At 40.7% G+C, this 23416-nt stretch overlaps 1 protein-coding gene across 4 annotated transcripts in view; it reads right to left on the reverse strand.

The window, feature by feature from the left end:
• Positions 1-22970, reverse strand: part of NR3C2 (nuclear receptor subfamily 3 group C member 2) — a 363758-nt gene extending 340788 nt beyond the window's left edge. The window contains exons 1-3 of one of the 4 annotated variants that reach the window (XM_032148085.2): positions 22743-22970; positions 18626-18679; positions 13343-15101 (exon numbers count right to left, since the gene is read on the reverse strand). In XM_032148085.2, the coding sequence (XP_032003976.1) occupies positions 13343-15099 (1757 nt within the window). In that variant the 5' untranslated portion in view covers positions 15100-15101; positions 18626-18679; positions 22743-22970. Of the gene's footprint in view, positions 1-13342; positions 15102-18625; positions 18680-20390; positions 20821-22742 lie in introns of those variants that run through there. The other 3 variants (XM_032148091.2, XM_032148076.2, XM_032148082.2) reach the window with 3 other exon arrangements.
• Between the last annotated feature and the right edge of the window lie 446 nt (positions 22971-23416).

Below are 23416 nucleotides of genomic sequence, written 5' to 3' on the forward strand. Positions count from 1 at the left end.
GTTTCAGAAGTCATACAAATGTAGAAGCTTTATGTTTTCACAGTGAAAGGTTGCTATGCTTATAACTCCTCCTTCCTCTACTCTAGGAATCCGTTAATTTCTTCAGTTCCCTAAAAAACAGTACTTAAGAGGGGGAAAAATGCTATTTTTCACCTTACACATAGCAACCAAGTCCAAAATACAGGGTATATGTCAATGAAATTATCATTTCTACCACATATAGAAAGCCCAGAATGCTTTTAGAAGTCTCAGGGGAATAACTCACATGTATACTTACCTAGATTGGGTATGAAAATGACAGAGGAATTGAGAAAAAAAAAACCTTTGTATCATATGTTCATAAATTCTTTAGTCATACCTCAAATTTCCAAGAACAAAAGCCTCTCAGGATATAATTTCCATTTCAAAAAAATAGTGAGAATCCAAATTGGCATAAACTAAAGAATATCTACTCCCATTCCATTTCTATACCCTGAAACTTTGCATCTAGAATTTCAAACATATCGGAAAAATATTTTTTAAGTAAATACAAACTCTACCATGTGATAGAAGAAAATAAGCACATTTCTACTTTTGGAAAGAGTACTGTGAATTCAAACACCAGTTACTTGAGGACACAATTAATAGACTTCCAAACAAGCCTAGATCTTGTATGCATATCAAAATCCATATGTCACTATTTCTAATTCATTTACATAATCTTTCACCAGTTTGCTTTCCAACTCTGCCAAACCAGTAGTTGGCTCTTCCTGTTTCCATTTCCTGGGGGTATTTTTTTCTGTAGTCTAATAAAAAGTATTCTATTTTGGTACTGAAATTATCAAGTTTTACCTTCATTCAAACAAAACTATTCTGCTCCTCTTCTCTTACATTAGAGCCATAACTCTGCTTAAAGTTTCTCCTTGTTCCTATAAACTCCTGTGTTTTTCTTTCCTATACTCCTTGGCAATCTACTTTTTGTGGTGCTGTTAACACACATGGTTTAGTCATGTAGTGGAAAAGGAACAGGTTTTGGGTCCAATAACCTGTATTCAATGATTTCTTCCTTTAAATTGTCTCTAGTATTTACCTCTCGCCCACCATCCTAACCACTTGGGCTCTTATCTGCCTAAATTACCAATATGACAGCCTCTAGATTGTGCTTTTGTCTCAATCCTTATTTTCTCCTTCGCTTACCAGGTTAACCTTTCTACCCCTTTATGTCATTTCTGAATTAAAAAAAAAAAGTTTAATGTGCTATATTAACAGTGCCCAAAACTTCATTTCAGCATTCACCAATGTCTATAATCTAGTTTTCCCCAACTACCATTAAACCCATCCAGGCAAGTTTCATTTGTCCTGTCTAGCACTTGACTTGTGCTATTACTTATTCCTTGAATACTCTCCCTACTTCCCCTCAAATACTACCAATCTTCAAATACCTACTGAAATCTTCACCTCTTGTATGAAGGTCTCCTTGACTATTCTAGCTCACATGAAACTCTTCCTTCTCTAATCTTTGGTGACAACTTTTATCTCCATCACACAATCAAACACATAACTGGTGGGGGGCGGGGGGGGGGGAAGCTGTATACACTCATGTGAGCTATCTTCCCCAACTAGATGGGAATACAGTGGGGACATTTGGTTTGTCTCATATTCATTTTTTTTGTTCACCCACATTAAGGACAGAGTGGAGACTAAATTTGAAAATTGCCTATTATTATTATTTTTGAAACAGTCTCTCTCTCTGTCACCCAGGCTGGAGTGCAGTGGCATGATCTCAGCTCACTGCAACCTCCACTTCCCTAGTTCAAGCAATTCCCCTTCCCCTGCCTCAGCCTCCCGAGTAGCTGGGATTACAGGTGCATGACACCACGCCTGGCTAATTTTTTTTTGTATTTTTGGTAGAGATGGGGTTTCACCATGTTGGCCAGACTGGTCTCAAACTCCTGACCTCAGGAAATCTGCCCGCCTCAGCCTCCCAAAGTGCTAGGATTATAAGTGTGAGTCACCATGCCCAGCCTGCCAATATAGAATTTTAAATATCTATTGTACTCTTAGTTCTAGGTCTTCTATCAAAAAGTTTACAATAAGGTACATTGATAACAGAACTCAAAAAGATGAAAAACACACAATAAAAATGGGCAGGAGTAAGCAGGCATGAAAGGAAGGCAAATAAGCATATGAGAAGATGTTTGGTGTCTTTAAGACATTAAGAAATGCCAATTTAAAGCACAATGAGATATCCCTACACATGTACTATAATGCCTAAGCTTAAAAAGACTATCAAGTGTTAGAAAGGATGTAATGAACTGGGCCTCTAATACACTGCTGATGGGAATATTAAAATGGTACACTTTGTAAAACAATTTGATAGTTTCTGAAAAATTGAAATTACCCCTATTGTATATTCTAGTGATTCCACTCCTAGGTTTTTACTGAACAAAAAAAAAGCATATGTCTATGCAGATATTTGTATGTAAATATTTATATTGGCTTTTTTTTTTTTTTTTTTTTTTTTGAGACGGAGTCTTGCTCTGTCACCCAGGCTGGAGTGCAGTGGCCCGATCTCGGCTCACTGCAAGCTCCGCCTCCCGGGTTCACGCCATTCTCCTGCCTCAGCCTCTCCGAGTAGCTGGGACTACAGGCGCCCGCCACCATGCCCGGCTAATTTTTTTGTATTTCTAGTAGAGACGGGGTTTCACTATGGTCTCGATCTCCTGACCTCGTGATCCGCCCGCCTCGGCCTCCCTAAGTGCTGGGATTACAAGCGTGAGCCACCTGTAGCCAAAACTGGAAACAAGCCAAATGTCTACCAACAGGTAAATGGATGAATAAAATGTGATATAGCCATAAATGGAATAGTACTCAGCAATAAACAGAAACTACTGAAATAAGCAATGATATGGATGACTCTCAAGTGCATTATACTCAGTGGAAGAAGCCAGAATCAAAGGCTACATAGAGTTTACAGAAAATATAGGAAAACAAAAACAAAATTATACCAATAGGGCACATACAGTGGTCACTAGGGTTTGGGAGTGAGGAAAAGGGTTGACCAAGAGAATTTTAGTGAATGATAAAACTCTTCTGTATCTCGATTGGGTGGTGGTTACATGACTACACACTTCACAAAACAAGTAGAACTGAACACCAAAAAGAGTGAATTTTATAGTAAGAATTAAAAATAAGTAATCTCATTGTGCAGGCTAAAAGTGTAAGTCATCAATTATCTTGGAATACATCATTACCAACTACTGTATTATACTGAGATGAGAAAAAGGAAGAACAGTATTTGTTAATTATTTTGTGGAAAATTCTAAAAATGCGCTGACAGAAGTCAAAACAAATTTTTTTTTGCTAAACTCAGTAGAACTGTCATTTAATAACTTTATTAATATTACATAATCACCAATATTTAGTCATGCCAGATATATACCCACCCCCTCTGCTACTCAATCCATCCATTCATTCTCTCAATATTTACAGAACATTAACAACAGACCTGGCACTGTTTGAGGTATGGAAAATGTACAAGTAACAGGCCAGATGAGGTCCTTCTCTCAGGAGGCTTACATGCTAACTGGCATAAATGAAGTAAAGAAAGATCATTCTGACAGGTACTATGAAGACAGACAAAGAAGGTGATGTGTTAGAAGGCAGGGGATCACCACTTTCAATAAGAAGATCAAGGAAGGCCTCTCTGAGAGGGTGACATTTGAACTAATCCTAAGTGACAAGAAGGAGGCAGGAAACCAAAATCTGGAGGCAAAGCCTTCTTGGCAGAGGCACCAGTAAGTACAGAGGACCCCAAAAGGAAGGGGGCTTGGTTTGCAGGAACCACAGAAAGGTCAGTGTGGGGAATGAGCAAGGAAGAACAGATACTAAATACAGCAATCGGGGCCTGGTAATTTAGTGCCTTACAGACCCTAAATTATTTTACTTTCTGCTGCTTGCAATGAGAAGCCACCAGAGGGCTTTAAACTATCAGCCACATAATCTGATTTATGTTTTTAAAAGATCCATCAGGCTGCCTACTATTTAGGATAGTCTGCTTTCTTCTTCTCTATCTCAAATACCTGTTTCTTCATTTGCCTTCACTATGGGGCCTTAGGCAAATCACGACTACTGTCTCCGTCTCAGTTTTCATATTTGTAAAATAGTGACGCCAGTCACCAGCAAGTGCCGAAACTCTCACAGTTAAATATTTAACTCTGAGGCTGACTGCAGTCTCATTTCTATTCTCACCTTCCCAGGACACTGCCTCATCAATCCTCTTGTCTCTCTCACATTTTCAGTCTCAGCACAAGTCCATCGCCCTCTTCATATTTCACCTGCCAAACAAAATCCTTACTCTGAGCCTGCCATTTCTTTGTGCTACTATCTCCTCCCTTTAACTACTTTTGCTTTGTCACCAAAACAGATGACAAAGCAAACACACTCCCAAGAGTAAGTACTGTGCCTCCACCCCATGCCCCAGGTTCTCCTCTTCAATGTTCATTTACTCCTTAGCCAATCACAATCCAATCCAATCCAATCCCTTCTTGGAAATCACCAGCACCCATCTGTCAATGGCTCTTAGGTTCTATTCCTGGTCTTCCCAACCCTCTCATCAGGTTTTCTACCACTATCTCCCACTGGAAGAAAAGGATAAGGTAACAAAGACAAAAAGGCAGGATTCTATTCCCAGCTGTGTTACTAGCTACTTTGTATGATACTGGAGAAGCCATGTTGTTTCTCTGGGCATTAGTTTCAGTATCCATGCCCATAGTGGGTCAGATTTCTAGATAGTCTTGGAGCCCTTCTATTGGAAATTCTAAGACTACCTGATTCTTCCCTTTGGCATCTATGACTTAGCACGATCTTGGTTCCCTACATAATTCTGTCTCCTTTATTAGGATGCGTTGTTCATCTTTTAGTGGGGCACTATTCTTCCAAGTTCCTAACAAAATGCACTTTAAACTGTACTTGAGTCACTATATACATTCCCTCCCTGGGTAATATTACTTTTAATAGCAAAAACCACGATTACTTTTGCACCAATCTAACAGCATCCACATGGACTCCCTCAATTGCAATTTCTATGAAGAGGCCTCCCTGACCTCCAGACCAACATTGCCACCTATATGAAGAATGTTTCCAATCATAGGTAGTTCCGGCACTTAAAACTCATGTAGCCAAGGTAACAGTACTTCTGCTCCAAACCTATTCTTGACCTCTTCATTTCATTTCTTTTTTTTTTTTTTTGAGACAGAATCTCGCTCTGTCACCCAGGCTGAAGTGTAGTGCATGGTCTCCGTTCACTGCAACGTCCACCTCCCATGTTCAAGCAATTCTCGCGTCTCAGCCTCCTGAGTAGCTAGGATTACAGACACAAACCACTATGCCTCGCTAATTTTTGTATTTTTAGTAGAGATGGGGTTTCACCATGTCGGCCAGGCTGGTCTCAAACTCCTGGCCTCAAGTGATGCGCCCACCTTGGCCACCCAAAGTGCTTGGATTACACTGTGCCTGGCTGATCTCTTCATTTCTCTTACCATTATCCATGAGAGTTAAGCTCATAACATGATGTTTTTGCCGATTTTCCACATACTTACCTATTTCCACTCAAATATCAACTCTTCCCCTTCCTCTTCCTTAACAATTTAGTCCTAAAATCATTACATAAGACACAGCAAAGTAGGTATCCACAGTGGGGAAAGGGGGTGGCCAACTGTGGTGGCTTATACTTGGGTCTATCAAGCCCAAGGATGGCTCAGAAACCTGATGTGGAAGGTCAGAGTCAAGCAGAAACATGAGGGCACCTGTGTGTTTGTGTGGTCTAGTGGAGGATGTCCGAACCCCAGCAGGGTGAGGACAGCCCAGCACAGGAGTCTGTGCCTGAGTGGGATAAGGAGGGCAGCCATAGAAAGTGGGGTGTCCCTATGACCCAGAATGTGGCATTAGACTGTAATCAGAAAGAGGAAAGTGTCTTCAGGGATGGGGACCCTCCTTGAAGAAATGGCCAATTCCAGATCTGGGTCAGGAAAAGTACAAGATGGGCCTAAAGCAAGCATCTGCTCAAGGAATGATGGGGACAAGGCAAAGGGACACAGAAACCACTCTCAATGGGCTTCCATTGGCTTAATCAGGAATATTCTGACCATCAAAAATTAGGATAGTAACAGTATGTACGTAACTCACTTCACAAAACAAAAAACAATGACACCATGCTGATATACATAACTATATGAATAAACAAAGTCTGATGAAGAATGGGATGCTTACACAGTTTCAAAGTACCTTCTGCAAAATATGTTCTAATTGCCAAAGGGAAAGAGTAACTTTATCATGGAGAAACCCTGCAAACAGCACCTGAATCAAGTGGTCTAAGTATAGTGATAACCCAAACAGAAATCACATGCCGCCTGACAGGATGCAATGAGAAGAATGCACAAAACAGAGCTGGGAGTAGAACCCTGCCCTTCCGTCTTTCTGTTACATCATCCTTCCATTCCAACGGGAGATGGTGGTACAAAAGCTGATGCTAAGGTTGGGGAGACCATGATACTCCTGCCAAAGGTACATCTGTTGAATCTAATCATGAGGAAACATACCAGAAAACCCAATGGAAAGACTTTCTACCAAATAACTGCCCTTTAATTTTCAAAAGCAGTATCAAGTCATGAAATCTAGAAAAGACTGAGGAACTATCCCAGACTAAAGACACATGACAACTAAGCACAATACATAATTCTGAACTGGATCCTCTTGCTATAAAAGGCATTATTGGGACAAACAGCAAAAGAGTAGATGCCAGTAACTTATCCATACTAATTTCTGAATTTTAATGGTTATATTCTGGTTATGTAAGTGAATGTCCTTGATGCTAGGAGTTCTCTATAATATACTTTCTTTTTTGTAAATTTGTGATTATTTCAAAATCAATTTTTATACAAAAGATAGACGCTTACATAGGCTTTTTCTGTAATATCTCAAACCTGTCCCCTTCTTTCTATTACCCCCAACATTTTTACTCCAGAGAGCCTAGCGCTCATCCTTCTACACAGCTGAAATAATTTCTTAACAAGGCTCTTTATACTCCAATCCACCCTACAAACATGCTGCCCAATAAGGTTTCCCCAAGTGCACTTCCTCTCCTGCCACGTCCTGCTCCAATATTTCCATAACAACTCACTACCTACCAAATTAAGTACAAATTTCTTAGTGTAAGTTTCAAGTTCAACTCCCTTCTAGTTCCAACTAGCCTCTACCAGGTTTTCTCACCCCCAACCCCGACATCACAGCCCACCATGTGGCTCAACCATACTCAGTGTTTTCTCCCCATCTCCAGGATTTTGCTCACAGAGTTCCCTCCTCCAGTAAGTACCCACCGCCCACTCCCTGCAAGATTTTCAATGCTAAGTGTAAATACCAACTCCGATCATCCCCCACCTCCCCATTTTCCAAGACTTGCCCGTATAACCTCTCCCTGCCAGAATATCTAAAGTCAATTTTACCACTTATGAGCCAAATTTCAGTTTCATATCAGAGTTTTCATATATTTATCTCAAAAACTCCTAATATATAAGGTGAATATTCATTACATACCAATGAAGTATTCATCAGAAATGAAATTAAGTCATAGCCACAGTTATGAATCCAGACGGCCAGCTATTATCTCATACTCCCTCCCTAAGGTATTAACTTTTTAAGCATTCAAATTACTTTTTGTTTGTCCTGTTTCCTTCCTTAAACTACAGTTTTCTATTTCTAGCATAAAATACAAACAATTTCCACCACTTTTCTACATAAAAATTTTGGCCTTAGCCATACCACTAACAATCATAAATCCAGAAGTTTCTACAGCATAAATTAACAAGTACTTATATGTAATTACATTTTAACTTCATCACTACCTTACTATATAAGGAACAAAATAACTCTTAAAACTAAAAAGAAATCCTATACTTCACAAGTTTAAAACCAGAGACCCTAATGTTTAAAATGAAGACAGTATCCATTTAACATGCTTTTATTTTTCCTCGGTTTTCATTAATAAATGTTGGAATGTCATCAAAGATATCCAAGGTAATGGCTATATTTAAATGTAATCAAGAAGCTAATATTTTTCTCTCAATTTGAATTTAGTAAATGAAACAAAATGATATATTATTTAGCAGTGGGGGTAAATTTTTATCAGCAAATGAACAGCACAAAACTAAAGCAACAGCTGAAAGTGAAGAAAAAAGTATTACTTTGCAGAAAAACATAATGACATCAAAGTATGAAGAGAAGCAGAGTGTTGCTCCTAAATTAGTGGTGATCAATATAACATCTGCTATTACTCTAACATTCCAAGGACAGAAAAGGTCAGACACACCTAGAATTTCAATATTGCAAAAGGCAATATGGAATATCAAATCTATAAGTAATTATCTCCATAGTAAGAACTTTACATTCAGAAGTCTAAGTCCGTAGTATGTCACTGGTATGAAAACTGCATTAAGTTGAATAATTTGAGGTTATCTAACTGAAACCATGGCTTTTATCTCAGCATCATTTTTAAAGTATGATGTAAATAATAAACCAATATTTTAGATGATAAGAGGCAGATATACTGACATATAAACCTACGATATTTGTGATGTTTAAAAATGAAACTCACAAAAGTACACTGTACATAGTGATTTGTGTATTATAAAACACTTAATTTTTTTATTATCACCACTCTTCCCAGAAATATCACAAGTGAATGAAAAATGAATATCAGGAGAAACAACTCTCATTTTAAAATAATTTATAAAAATATTTAAAATATTTACCTGGTGAAATTCTAGGTATATTAGCAATTTCAAAATCAAAATATTATGAGACAAATAATAAGTAAAAGAAAGTTACATGTTTTCATTCCCAAATGACCTAAGCAATGCTGTAATGGATTTATGCATTAGAGTAAGCACCAATACACTCTCTCTCTCTCTCAGACACACACCCCACCATTCTTTCAGACATTGCATTACATAGAAATATTTACATCTCAACTGTTTATTCTGAAAGTTTAGTAAAAGGGCAAACTTTGTCACAAACTCCCCGAATTCTGATGTTTGGTTTGTCATATAATGTGAGTTTCAAGGAAACTTCAGGGGCAATTGAAAAATAAAAGAATAAATATAGGTTATTTACTAAACTGTTTCATTCTATTGTGAAAAAAAAATCAGCACATATTAAGATAAATACCTAATTACTGGTCTTGTAACCTACCAAAATATGCCCTTTGAAATAGTAAACTTTACATTTAAAAGTCTAAGTCAATGTTAGCCCTGTGTTATGATGCTATCAAAGTGACTATGACTATCGCCATAAACAGCCAGTGTTATGTCAACAGAAATGCCCTGTTTCCATGAGGAATTGTGTAAATAAGAAGAACAAGGAATTCATAGTAAGTTTCAGAGTTTATTTTTTTTAAAATCTGGTTTTAAAAAAACACAACTGCTCCTCTTTTCAAGTAAAATCATAGATCGCCCCTCCTCATTTTTACTTTAAAATGGCAAACGGAAATGATATTTTTCTCCCCAGACTACCCTGAAAACCATGAAGCTAGACTTGAGAATACAAAATACTTGAAACTAGATTAGCAAGTATGTTAAAGGATACTCTATTTTGATTCTTCAAAGGAAATTACACTGGCAGCTTTGGGGGCGTATAAGTGATTAGCAAAATGATTAGTTCAACTTAATCACTTTAAAATGAAGAAACTGAGGCTCAGAGCGGTTTTGTTGATGTTCAAGCAGACAGGGGAGTTCTAATCCACCTGACACAACTAGGTCCGGCGTCCATTCTAAGGGCTTTACATTTAGCTTTGTCATAATTTACTTTACAACTTGGCACTCAGACAATCCATTCACTGGAAATTATTAACAGATGACTTTCGTTGCCACTCTCACAGAATGCCCACAGACTGAAATAAAGACAACACACACCTCACAGCCATTACTCATTTCTGTCAGTTTAAAACATTAACCTGGGCAAGAATCATTTTTCCTATTTGAATAGGATACTCCTTCCTCGAAATAATATTCAGTAACACTAATACAAATAATGTAATATCTTCTTTCTTCATTAACCTCCAAAGGGTGTATAGAAGAGAACAGACCAGCAGTTCTCAGCTTCTGGATCTCAGAACTCCTTTTTATTCTTAAAAAGTATGAAGGATCCTAAAGAGCATTTGTTTATGTGAGTTATAGTTACTGCTACTGTATTGGAAATTAAAACTAAATTAAATTAAAAATTAAAACTAATATTAAATTAGTTTAAATTAAAAATGAAAACAAATGTTTTAAAATCATTTAAAAATAAGTCATTGCATATTAACAATACAAAAACTGTTTATGAAACAGTATTTCCCCAAACAAAAATCCTTAGTGAGAAGAGTAGCACTGTTTAACATTTTTGCAAGACTACTGTCACACTTAATGGAAGACTGCTGGATTTTCATTGCTACGTGTGGTGCTATGTTTTTCTTCAAGTACATAAAGAAAATCTCATCTCATATAGATATGTTGTTGGGAAAGGGGAAGAATATTTTAATGGTCATTTCAGATAATTGTAGGTATGAATCTTTGATACTATACTGAAAATTAACACTGAATAGTTCCTTACAGGTTAGTTTCAATGTGGAATCTGAAACAATATCAGTGAACTTTTCGTGCAAGATTATATCAATATCCATTGGTCTGTGTTCCATTTTGAGTGGATATTTTAAGAAAGCATGATTTCTGACTGTGTGAACTTCCTTGAAAAGGTCTCAGGAACCCTCAAACGACGATTTGAGATCTACCAGAAAATACTGTAGTTCAAGGTTCAACCTAATGATGAAGGATACTATTAAACCTAGAAATAGTATACACTACCTTGATCCTTTATGATATTTAATTCATTAACCTATTCAACATTCCCTGAAATGAGTTATCATCATATTTTAAGAAACAGGCAAAAAGGTTGGGTTTTTTGTTCAAAATAAGAGACTAAGGATGATACTTGGACGAGGTTAAATTAAATATTTTAACATGTAGACTGAACTCTAGAAAAACAACGAAATTTCCTCTGATCCTTGAGCTTTTACTCTGATAATCATCACAACAAATAGGTTTGGATACTATTCACCAAGAGAAGCTGTAACGAATCATTAATCTATAAGAGATATGAAATCACATTAGAGCTTTAAAGTTTTTAGGGAATTTAGCTAGGCACAAAACTAGTATATATAGAAGCAGAATGAATTCCTGTTGACTGTATTAACAAATACATAAGGAATTTTGGAATACTCAAGAGGAGCCACAAGACAACGCTTCCTGTGCCTACGAATGCAGGATAGGCTCAAGGTCACTAATTCACATGTCTAAGGCTATGCATGGGTCATTGGACCATCAGGAGGGCTTCTTGAGTGGAGCATGAAAACTACATTTAAAATAGTAGAAATAGGGATATAGAACAAACATAAGAGACAATCATTTGAGCTTACTGCATCTGTAATATTTTTACCAGAAACATCATTACTCAAAGCAATAGTTTTCAAAAATAAAAAAGCATAAATAGAACTGTAATAACAAAGGTATAGTGCATAATCATTTTTAAAAAATGAGTTTAATCATAAGAGATTATCATATATTTACTTTAACGAGTGCTTAAATATTTTAAGTATTTCTTTATAAGATTCTGTGGAATTTCATACAATGAAGAAAAAGAAAACTAAAAATATGAAAACTAAAAATTATAAAACCATTTCATAATAGCTAAAACATATACGATGCATACTAACATATCAAAAGGAATTCAAAGTATTTCTCATAAATTAACTCATTTAAATTATCTTAACTACCTTTGAGATGGGTACTATTTAATCCCTTTATACAGTTGAGAAAACTAAACAATTAAGTAGCAGAGTTGGGATTTCAACCAGTTATGCTGCTAACTATCAGGATATACTACCTCATACCAGCTCACTAAAAACATCATTTACAAAAATATTCACAACACATGAAAAAATGTCCTTCTCTAAAAGTAAAGCAAAGCACTAGCAGTAAAACACATGCTCAGTTTGGTTCTGATGGCAGCCATGCTATCTCATGCCTTGTGTTAGAGCTTATAATTTAAGAGACAGCATTAGAATATGATTAAATAGTTCATGCTGTGGGGAGACTATAAAAATGTATCCTTTATGAAATGTTTGCTTCCATAAGCAAGAAAAACAAGGTTTGAGGCAATGACAATGAAAAGAATACATACAGTTTTTGCTTTTGGTTTGGAAAAAAAATGAATAGGAGAAAGCCACAGCAATACATGTAAACCCCATATCCTGTTAATGGGATGGACATATTCCCCACAAAATAATTTTTAATGAAATAAAGGAAACTATCCACATAGTTCTGGATGCCAAAGGAATGAATTATACCAAGGAAATCTATTCTTTATATAGTCCATAAAGGAATAATTTATCACAACCATGTAATAAAAACAGTACTGAAGCAAAGTCCAATCCAAGTATTCACTGTATAACTTAGAACCACCCTTTATAGTCATATCTAAAACCTCTTCCTTGTTTTTTCTAAATATATACAACACGCTATCTGCAACAAGGAAAGCCAAGAGATATTTTACAGTAAATAAAATATGTCTTCGTGCAGATCTGAAAAGTTATAAATATACCAATTCAAAACTGCAGTGACATATTTCACTTCCAATATAAGTAAGAAAGCAAGATTGTCCACTTAGTAATTTTAGATATGCTGAGTCTTTAAAAGCTCTCAACAGTTAAGGAAATGATTTATTTGTATTGAAAAACCACAAGTTTCATATAATTAACCTACCTAGAAAAGGGCAGAAGGGAGGGAAGCTTGTGGGTAACAGATACAGGATTCAATTTTAGTTTTCACAACCAATGAAGTGATGATTAATAAAGAAAGCCATAATAAAAAAAAGGACTAAGACCACAAATAAACTAACTTAAAGCAATTTTAGTAAACTAGCAAACAGCTAAAGGAAAAAAAAATCTAGTACTAGTCTGCTAAATTACTGTATTTACATAGTAACTGGCAGTAAAACAAATTTTCCAAACACGTAAAACAGGCAATGGGGAGTGGGGGACACCTACATATGCCCCTTCAAAATCAACGCAAATATTTTCTAAGACATTTTAAGAATGTTTTTTCCCTCTACTTCAAAAAAATAACATTGTATCAACATGCAAAGGGGAGCACCATATGACCATCCTTAAAACAGTAATCTGAAATCTGTTTAAATTTATCGATTGTAAAGATAATGCTAACCTTCAACATGTATAAAGCCATGACTTCCAAAAAAATGGAGAAAACCAACTTACCTTGATACATTTTCTGGAATGTATTCTAAGACCGGATACCCATCACTTCTTCTAGACGACAGGTCGCCGTGTGATTTCCATGACTCCACTAAAGTATTGACAGGAGGAAAGGAACTCAGGTGTTGGAAAGATTGGTCTCTAGCCGATCGTGATAAAGATATTGTACCTTGAGCACCAATCCTGTAGTGGAAGGACTGTCCACCTGAATTCACCCCAACAATAGCAGAGGAAGGGATGCTGGCCTCTGGGTAATAGCTCCCGTCATCTGGTTCTTGTTTAATACCCATTGGGAATCCGCTGCCTTCACAGTTACCATCAAAGCCGGGCACAGGTGGTCCTAAAATTCCTGATAGGGAATAATAGTCTTTATCATCCATAAAGGAAAAATACGAGCCATCCATAAATGGAAATGGGTTTACTGTTGGATTCCCTTTAAAAGAGGTGCCTGAACATGAATGCTTGGTTGATTCTTGCTTTATTGGTACTGAGAATGAAGAATCTGAATTTATTTTGCTATTTCCTCCTAGACATGAGCTGCTAAAAGCTCCATCTGGTTCTGGTTTTATATACTGGACAATATTAAGCTGGCCAGTCACACCATTTGAGATGGCACTCTCTACTTCCTCAGTCTTAGGAAAAGGGACCTCTTGAGCACCTTTCTCCTGTGTGTCTGGACTGGGAACCACATCCCGCGATGTACTGGATCCAGCAGAGGTGCCAGAAGCAGTGTAGCTGAAGGCATTGTTTACAGGGCTACAGATAGATCCCACAGTACTGGCTGCCGGACTGGAAAGCGTGGATCTGTTATTAGTGTTGGAAGGGCTGGAAACAGAGCACCTTGAGTTGTTAATATTTGCAGGGCTAGACACAGAGGATCTCAGAGTGACATTATTGGGACTGGAGACTGGAGATTTTACACTGCAGTGACTTGGAGGGCTGGAAATTGAGGATTTCATGCTACTTAATGGACTTGAGAGAGGAGAGCCCACATTGCTAGCATGTGCAGGGCTGTGCGACCTGGAGCCTCGATTTTCAACATTAGGGGAGCATGTCAGAGGAGTTCCCTGGGTGATTGGGCTATGCACTGGAAAATTGCCAAAGCTGGCTGTGGTGGAGGACACAGAGTTGATTCCAGCAGGGCTGCAAACCGAAGATGTCATGTTCAGAGGGCTGCAAACAGAGGGGCTTTTCTCATGACACATGATAGGGCTTTTAACAATGGCGCGCATGACGCCACCATTCACGGAGCTCCCAGAGTCAGACATAAATGATCTCAAGGGCCTGTTCACACAACTTAGGGTGGAAGGACGATGGCCATTTCCTTTGTAAAATTTCACCAGCTGTTCAACATTCTGATAAATCTTAGCTGGACTCATGCTTCCTTGTTGGTTCTGCTGCTCATAGGAGTAGTCAGCATCTCTTACAGAATCCATATACAAACCCATGGACTCAGCTACAGTTGCTGAAAGTTCCTTAGATTCCAGTTCAGTTTTAATATCAGATGTTAAAATCCCAGGCCGATTATTGTCTTGCTGAAGGCAAGGGAGTAGTTCGTGTTTTTCTTTGCTGCTTCCTTGAGTACTGTTGTTTGGAATAGCACCGGAAACACAGCTTACGTTGACAATGTCCATGTAGTTATTCTCATCGGTCCTCTCTGTAGGTCCCAGGGAAGAATGCTCCACAGCTTGAGAAACTTGACCCCACCGTCTTTCCATATCTAGACCTTCAGGGAGACTGTGGTAGCCTTTGGTCTCCATCGCTAACAAATAAATTTACATTAAAAAATGAGAGTCAGTTATAGCAATATTACTCTAAAAGACATTCTAAAATTGCATTTACTAAGCCACAAAACATATTCTACTTATTATAAGCAACATTTCTAGCTAATTTAAAACTGTTACCTTTTTGGATGCTGACATAACAGAGTATTGACTACAGATTGTCCAGATGTCAGAACAAGAAAAGCGATCATATAAAACTGTTTTGGATCTAAATAAAAGTAACATGTTTGCTATAATACTGTCTTTAGAGTCTGCAAAAAATATTTACAATTGTTAACTTATCAGATATTCAAAGTAATCCTGGGAATTGTTAAGGCAGGCAAAAAAAGGAAACTGAGGACTTAGTGAAGTGGGTGGCTTGCCCAAAGTCAAAGACATAGTGACAAAGTTGGGTTTAAATCTAAATCTTCTGACTCCAATGCCTCTGGAGTCTTTGGATCATATAGAAGCTGCCTTCCATATTTAATACATGGCCTTGTTAAAAACAATATGGAAATGTAATTAAAGTTACTCTTTCCAAACATAAACATACCAAGTGAATTATCATAGGAAAAATAATTTTTGATTTTTTTTTAAAGTAAGACTCTCTTTAGTGATGAAGATAATTTAATGTCAGTACTGAAAAGATCTATATATTCTGATTAAGATGGTCCATATCTCAGAAGGGCTGTATGACAACTCAGGAATGTCCGGTGTCTTCTCTGTATTTCAGTACTGGCAAGGACTTGGACATGCACCCTGACCTGTGCATGGTACCAGTGGTACCTCTGCTAGAACGGCTGCCAACAACCAGAAATGTTTACTCTTAATGGTAAATGGAGACTTTTGAGAGGAGCCCTGAAAATGTAAGCATTCATTCATTCATTCAACAATATTTACCAAGTGCTTGCTACATCCTTGGCCTTAGACCAGTGAGTGAATAGGCAGTGATAAACAAAAGAGACACAATCCCCATCCTCAAGCAAGCCACAAGGTTGTTTCAGATATATAACCATATCCATGCGCTCTGCAGATCAACTTACTTCACAGACAGAATCTTCCTAATAGGGCTATATTGATATAATTCTTACCCATATAATTTAATGCAGTATTGCAAGCTTCTTGCATATATTAATTCATTTATCCTTACACACAACCCTGAATGATGGATAAAAGTATTATCCAAATAATATAAGTGTGAAAACTGAGGCACCAGACACACAACTAAGTGTTGGAGCTGCAATTTCATCGCAAGTCTCTCTCTACACAGTTTCTCAATCTTGGCACATTGACATTTTGGGCCTGATAATTCTTAGTTGTGGAGGTCTGCCCAATGCATTGTTAAGGCGTTTAGCAGTATCCCTAACCCCTACCCACTAGATGCCAGTAGCATTCCGTCTCCCCAGTTCTGACAACTGAAAATGTCTCCAGACATTACCAAACGCCCATGGGGGGCAAAATCACCCTTGGCTGACAACCACCACTCTAAAGAAACATATCTTAATGGAAATTAACTCACTCAGTAAAATTTTATTTTTACATTTTAGTATTTTAAAACTCTTAAAATCTGTATTATGCATTTTTCAAACATTTCAAAGTCTGTAAACAATCTATGGCCCAATAAAAGTTCTGATCTAAAAGATGCTGTTTCTGCCATTCTATACACAAGTTTTATTTTAGGCCTCTCATCCTTTCCCCTCTTTGTCACTATCTCCACCCTGCCTACTTTCCCTTCGTTTAAAACAAAAACAAAAAACAAAAAACAGGAAGTTCTTCTGTTACAGAACACGTATTAACATTGAAAAATAATGCTACTAAATAAATTTGCATTAGCTAAATCTTAGCTGGACTCATAAATAAATTTGCATTAGATAGCACAAAGCCCTATGAAGAAATTTAATGTCCAAATTGTCCAAGTATTATAATTACCTCTTTTCTGTGTTTTACGCTAGAGTTTACGTTCTGAAAGGGCAGAAATGATCAATTTCACTACAGTATCCCAAGTGGATAGATTGAATAAATTTTCAACTATTATAATACCAATACTCAATTTCCAAATATTAAAATCTACCAATTACGTAGTATGTTTTCACTTAAAGAACATCCTATGAATTCCTAATCAAAAATCAATCATAAAACAGTAGAAAATAAATAAAATTACAAAGGTTGAGGTAGTTATCTATTAATAGTAATTCCAGCCAAAAAGTTTGGTGTGGATGAAAGCCAAGTAAAAGTTGATAGAAAACTAAACTAAAAAACAGTGAATTGGGATCCAAATAGCTAAGACTGGCCTTTTATGCTTTACTAAAAAACCATTTAGTCATAGCTATGTATTGAAAAATAGCAGTAAATATTATGTGCTGCTTCTATTTCTACCTAAGAATATTTTGTCTTCCCCATACTAAAGATGAATGACTGTATAGCTAAGGTATAAATGGTTCAGATCCAAATCCGTTAAACAACACAATAAATATGTCTATTTGTATTCAAAACTGAACACTTTCTGCACATCTCTCCCCCCACACACCCCCCAATTCACATTCGCTCTCTTGGCAAACTGCACCACCATCTAACCAGATGCCTGGAAGTTACTCTTGTCTCAACAACTTTACCTGAAGGCCTTCACTGGCACACTCTGCCTCACTCACATAGCCTCATTCTCTTCCTGGTCATAGACAAGAGGGCTCTCTGTCCTGTGTCTGAAGGGGGACCCCCACCCAGACCCCTCTCCAAAACCCATTCTCCAAATTGTCTTTTGGGAAGGGTGGTCCACTCTTGGCTTTTTTGAAATTTCCCTATATAAATTTGCATACCAAAACCTCTGGGAGATTTTTTTACTTTTTAATCCAGCATTCCTCAAATAATTTGACCACTGCACCTTTTTCTCAAAGAACATCTACTAAGATTCTGCACTTTTCGGCACTCTGCCCTAAAGCAAGAACCATATCCCACATTTGTGAGGCTACAGAAGACCTGAAGAGAATCTATACGGGAGATGATGGGCACCAAAGACAGTCTTACTGGACAAGGTAGCACCTTATCAGCTAACATCATACAGCTGATCACAACTTTCCAAGTCCTGTTTGGCTAAACTTGAACTCCCTTAATAACATAAAATAGGCTGTATTTCACCACATTATTGACAGGACTCTCATTAAGGAATTTCAAAAGGCTTTGCTGAAATCTAAATTACTTTGTTTAAGGTATTCTCATCTACCAACCTAATGCACCTCTCAACAAAGGAAACAATACAGATTGGCAATAGTCAAACACAAAAGAATACAAGACGTCTAGCATCTGCACGGCTTCTACGCAAACATTTTTTTAAGATCAGATATTTTTCAAATAGCATTATTGAAATATTTTATGTTGAGTCTCCCTAGTATTTTAATTAGTCTTTTCTGTAAACAAATGGGTCCAGTTAGGAATTTATTTCCTATGTCATCCAGGAAACCGAGGTTGTCTTTTTGCAACTGGCACAATGGCCATGGCTTGAGCAGAATTTCAGTCAACCTGTACTTACTAGTGAATACTGAAAATACCAGTCGATGAATATGATCCTCATAGAACTTAATATCTAGAGGATAAAGAAAAAGTTTATGTTACTAAAGTATAAAATGAAGCAGATAGAGGTATACAAATCTAACTAACAAAAATCAGGCTTGCCTGCCTCACAATGGAAACCATACCAAAGATTCTCTTAGGACAAATGCAAAAAACATTATGAACTTTTAATTTTTATGCAAATGGGCGTCACCCCGAAACATAAAAAAAGTTCACATAAGGAAAAGCACTGGTGGAGGTGCTACTTTAAGCCATACATACGCTCTCAAACACAAAAGAAATGCTGTTTTCACAAAGGAAAACCTTAAAGTTTTACGTTTTACAGTCTGTGTTAAATTGCCCTTTTCCATAAAGGAGTCCTTTTTTCGGGAATATTAACAAAGATCCTTGCGAATTTGTATTTTATCTGGAAACACTTTCACTTTTAGTATCCCCCAAAACCCAATCTCATCATGATGGAAATGATAGAAAAGGCATCATTTTTTATATTTATTTCACTATAAGATGGCACTTTAAAGACTAAGGCTTAAGAATCTCACAATCATCTCTAGACTGCATAGTTGTAAAAGTTCACTATATGTAACTATTTTTTGTCATTCTCCACTACATAACTATTATGTTCCTCTCTTTTATAGATGAGGTAAATGATAGAAATCTGCCCAAGGTCACCTAAGAGAGCGGGAGAACCAGTTAGAACTGAGCACACCTGATTTCTATTCACTCACCTAGTTTACCAAGCCACTTGATCTTTCCAAAAATCGCCAAACAAAACTAAGCCTCCCTTAAAGGAAAAAACTCCACTTTATTTTTTAAAACTTCTCCTCTCAAGGTTTCCATGATAGCTGCCACGATGTCAAACATAAAATTAAAACTTCACAGCAGAACTTCACAGATGGAGAATGCTGTTATCATTACTATGTAAATATCATCAATAACAGCATCTAGAGAAATGGCAATACAAAATATTAAGAAGCAATTTGGTGCCTTTAAAATTCGGCGGTTTCAAAAGCTCGTCTGCTATCAAAAGTTTTCCTAACTCCTATGTCATAATAAATAATTAAAACTGATGGTGCCATAAACCATTATTATTTAAACCTGGTCTTTTTAAATTGAGTAGGCAAAGCCACGCACCTAAAATTCAGTAGCAGAGTAAGGATGCCACCAAAAGAAGCTTCGTCCCTTCTCCCTTGCCCTTAAAATTCCAACTGATGCCATAGGAAGCGTAGCCTGTCTCAAGAGTTTCGCGAATGCTAGCGAACGGGAAATGCACGAATTTCCAGAGCCCCTTTTATACAGGATCTATTAGGATCTATATCTCCTTCAACTGCCCTTATCCGCTACACCTCCGGCTGAGATTTGGGAGCTTCCGCAATTGATAAAGGAAAGAAATATTATTCAAACGTCCTTTAAAAATTGTACAGGGAAAATGATCCGAAATTCATCTTTGGGTAAAGGGAAGGGTGGTAGACCTCCCACTGCCAAAGGCAGTTAAAAGCTGCTAGTTAGAGGGCATTTATCCAAAGTGGCCAAACTTTCCCAAAATAGTCCTCTGGCGGCCAAAGGGGGAGAAAAGTGGAAAACCAAAACAAAACAACAAGCACACAGCACCATACTGACTGTGCCTCCGGATTACGCAGCCACTTCTCCCTGCAAAGTGCACGCTCCCGCGCCGCGGCCGCACGCCGAGCAGGGCAAGCGGCGCCCCGCCGCGCGCCCCTACACACCTGCCTCGGCTGGGGTCCGTCTCTCGCCGTCTACCTGTTGCAGCGCTTGCCACCGCCACGAAACCCCTGCTGCGGAGCCCCCCTAAATCCAACCACATCCAGGCCAGCGAGTGCCGCTCTCCCTGCAGCGGGAGAGCCCGAGGCAGCAACGCTCTTGCACCCAGGTGACTGACTGCACGGGCTTCCTCTGAGCAGCCTGAAGTTGGCTCCCGTCTCCCGGGCCCAATGACACCCCGGGCGCGGAGGGGCTGAGAGGAGGGGGCAGGGGCAGGGCCAGGGCGGGCAAAAAAGGGAGGGAGAGAGGGCGGGCGAAAGCCCGGAGGGGGAGTGGGCCAGCTGGAGGGCTGGCCCTTTTAAAAGCGGGTCACATGTCCAGATAAAGTTCAGGTTGCTATCCCGCCCCCCTGAACCCTTCCTATTGGCCCGAAGAGAAGCAAGGCTCCACGCCGCACGGGTCAGGCGGGCTTCTTATTGGACAATCCAGGCTGTCAGTCACCAGGCGGGCGACATGACTGATACAAAGTTGCTGCGACACAGCCTGGACTCGGCAGCTTCCTTAAAGCCGCAGCCGCGGCGGGAGCTTGGGGTGCCGGGCGGTGGCTACATCAGGCGGCCTCCGCACGCTGCCCCCACCCCCATCGCTCGGCCGTCCCAAAGTTGCTTACTTCTACCCTGCTCTCCTTTTGGCCGACCCCAGGATATCTGGAGAGATGTGAAAAGTGTGGTGACGCGGAAGAAGTCGGTTTTTCCGCGAGCAGTCAAAGTGTCGTCCCCTCACGCTCTCCACCTGCAGCTCCAGGTGAGCTGCAGCCCAGACCCTGGCACCGCCCAACAGCGTCCGCGCGCGGGGAGGACTCTGGGTGGGCTTCACCAGACCCTCGAGGTTCCTCTCCCAGACCCTTTCCACTGTCTCCAGAGTTACGTCTCAGCAGAGCAGCAGCAGCCTCAGCGAGCAAGACGATCACGTTCACTCGATTTGAATTTACTTGTTTTAACCGTGCTGGAAAAACCCTTTAAACACAGCCTTCCTCCCATCCCTTAGATTCCTAACATCAAAAAAAAAAAAAAAAAAAAAAAGAAAAAGAAAGAAAAAAAGAAAAACGAAAGAAGTGCCAGGGTCAAGAGCTGCTCCTCTACTTCCTTATAATTTTGTCACTGTACTTACTACTTTATTATTGGATTTTTCCACTAGTTCAATTTGAAAGCAAGCTTACCATCGAGGATATTCACGTTATAATGGGTGGAGGGGGTGGGTCACATAAGTGGGAGAAACAGACAGGAGGGGGGAAGGAACCAAACTGTTTTCTAAGGATCGGTTGTCTGCATGAAGAAATTTCGGTTTCCCTCCAACCGCCCCCTCCTCGATTCTCCTCCCGCCCACCCAAATGCTGCAGTTACTAAGCAAAAGGATGGGGTTCCTAACTTTGATTTCTAAGGACTTTTAGGCTCTGCATATAAGGCCCCGTTTTAGGCTCCCCGCTGGCCCGGAGTCAGCGTCAGTGACGTATACACCTAAATCTGGTCCCCCGGCCCTCCGCGACCCGCAGCCCGGCGGCGGCAGCTGTGCGGCCTCCCGCCTCACCCTCGCTTCGCGCCCGCCAAAGCCCGAGGCGGGGGACGGGGGGACACCCTGTGCCCAAAGGCCCCTCCTCTCCTTAACAGTTCTTTAAGCTTCGGGATTCCCGACCCCTAACCCAGGGCTGAGACTTGAACTCTCAGCCGCTCCAGTCAGGAACTCCCTGGAGATAGGGGCGACAGCGGCAGCGCCGCGAGCTGGTCCTGACACCCGACTCTAATGCCCCTCGGTCCCCAGCGCGGAACTGCCCCCGGCGTCCCCGCAGCCAGGAGTCCCCGCCGAGCGTCCCAACTTTTCCGCGGGGCCCACCGTCACGCGCACTCTCCCGGCCCAGCGAACTGGGCATCGATCGCACGCCAGCAGAGCGCGGGCGACGGGCGGGAGCAAGGGGAGTCCCTGACTTAGAGCCTGGGCACGCGAGGCGGCGGCGGCTCCGCAAGCGTTGCCAAATTATTCATTATTAAAGGAATGGACATGTCTCTTTTACTAAGTTTTTATCTCCTTTGAGGAGGGCCGGTCTTGCCCTGGATCTCAGCTTCTTGCAAAATCTAGGTTAGAACCGTGCAGGGGCAGCCGCCGCGATCGCTCACCCGCCACCCAGCACCCTTGCCCCAGGGCCGCCAGCGGGCAACTCGTCTCCTGCCCGCATCCCACCTCCGCTCCCCAACCCGCGCCCTCTGCCCTCGGCGCGCAACCTGCCTTGCCCGGGGCCGCCCCTGCGCTCTCTGGGCCCCCTCTCGCCGCTGTCAGCGCAAAGTGACTGTCGCTGCACTCACCTTTTCTAGGACATGGTGGGGAGGCTGGGGCGGGGGAAGGGGAACGGCTAGACTCCCGCCGCCGCTGCTGCCGCCACCGCCACCAGCAAGTCCAATGTTGGCTGATCGGCAATGAGGATGGAGAGGATGATAATCCCGGCAGTCGCCCTGCTGACGGTGGGTAGAGCAATAGTGCTGTTACCCTACAAGAGGCGGCGAGGCAGCGGCGCCAAATCGCGCAGAGGGGGACGCGGGCACCCGCCCGCCCCCAGCGGCGGCGGCCGGGCCTCTGGCGGGCCCCTCTCCCCGGGCTGCGCGTCCGCCCGGCGTTGACAGCGGCGTCCCTGGGAGCCGGGAAGTCCGGCAGGAGGATCCCGCGCCCGCCGCTCCGCAGCGCCACTCTCCGCGCCCCCTCCCCGGGCCCTGGGTGGCCGGTGACAGCTCGGGCGGCCGAGCGCGTGTGTGAGGGGGCGGTCGCAGGGGGAGCCTGCGCCCCCCTCCCCGGGTCACACCCTCAAGAGCGGGAGGAGGCGGCACCGCGTCCGGCCACCCGCGGGTGGGAAACGGGCAGGGGCGCCGGCGGCCACCCTCCCACTACGGCCACTGACAACCCGGAGGCCAAAGGAAAACTGAGCCCAAATGCACGCACCCCCTTCAGCCCTGCCCGCAGCCCTCCAAAGTCCGGCCCTGACCTC

Source organism: Hylobates moloch, unplaced genomic scaffold, assembly GCF_009828535.3.
Source record: "Hylobates moloch isolate HMO894 unplaced genomic scaffold, HMol_V3 SCAFFOLD_3, whole genome shotgun sequence".
Taxonomy (NCBI): Eukaryota; Metazoa; Chordata; class Mammalia; order Primates; family Hylobatidae; genus Hylobates; species Hylobates moloch.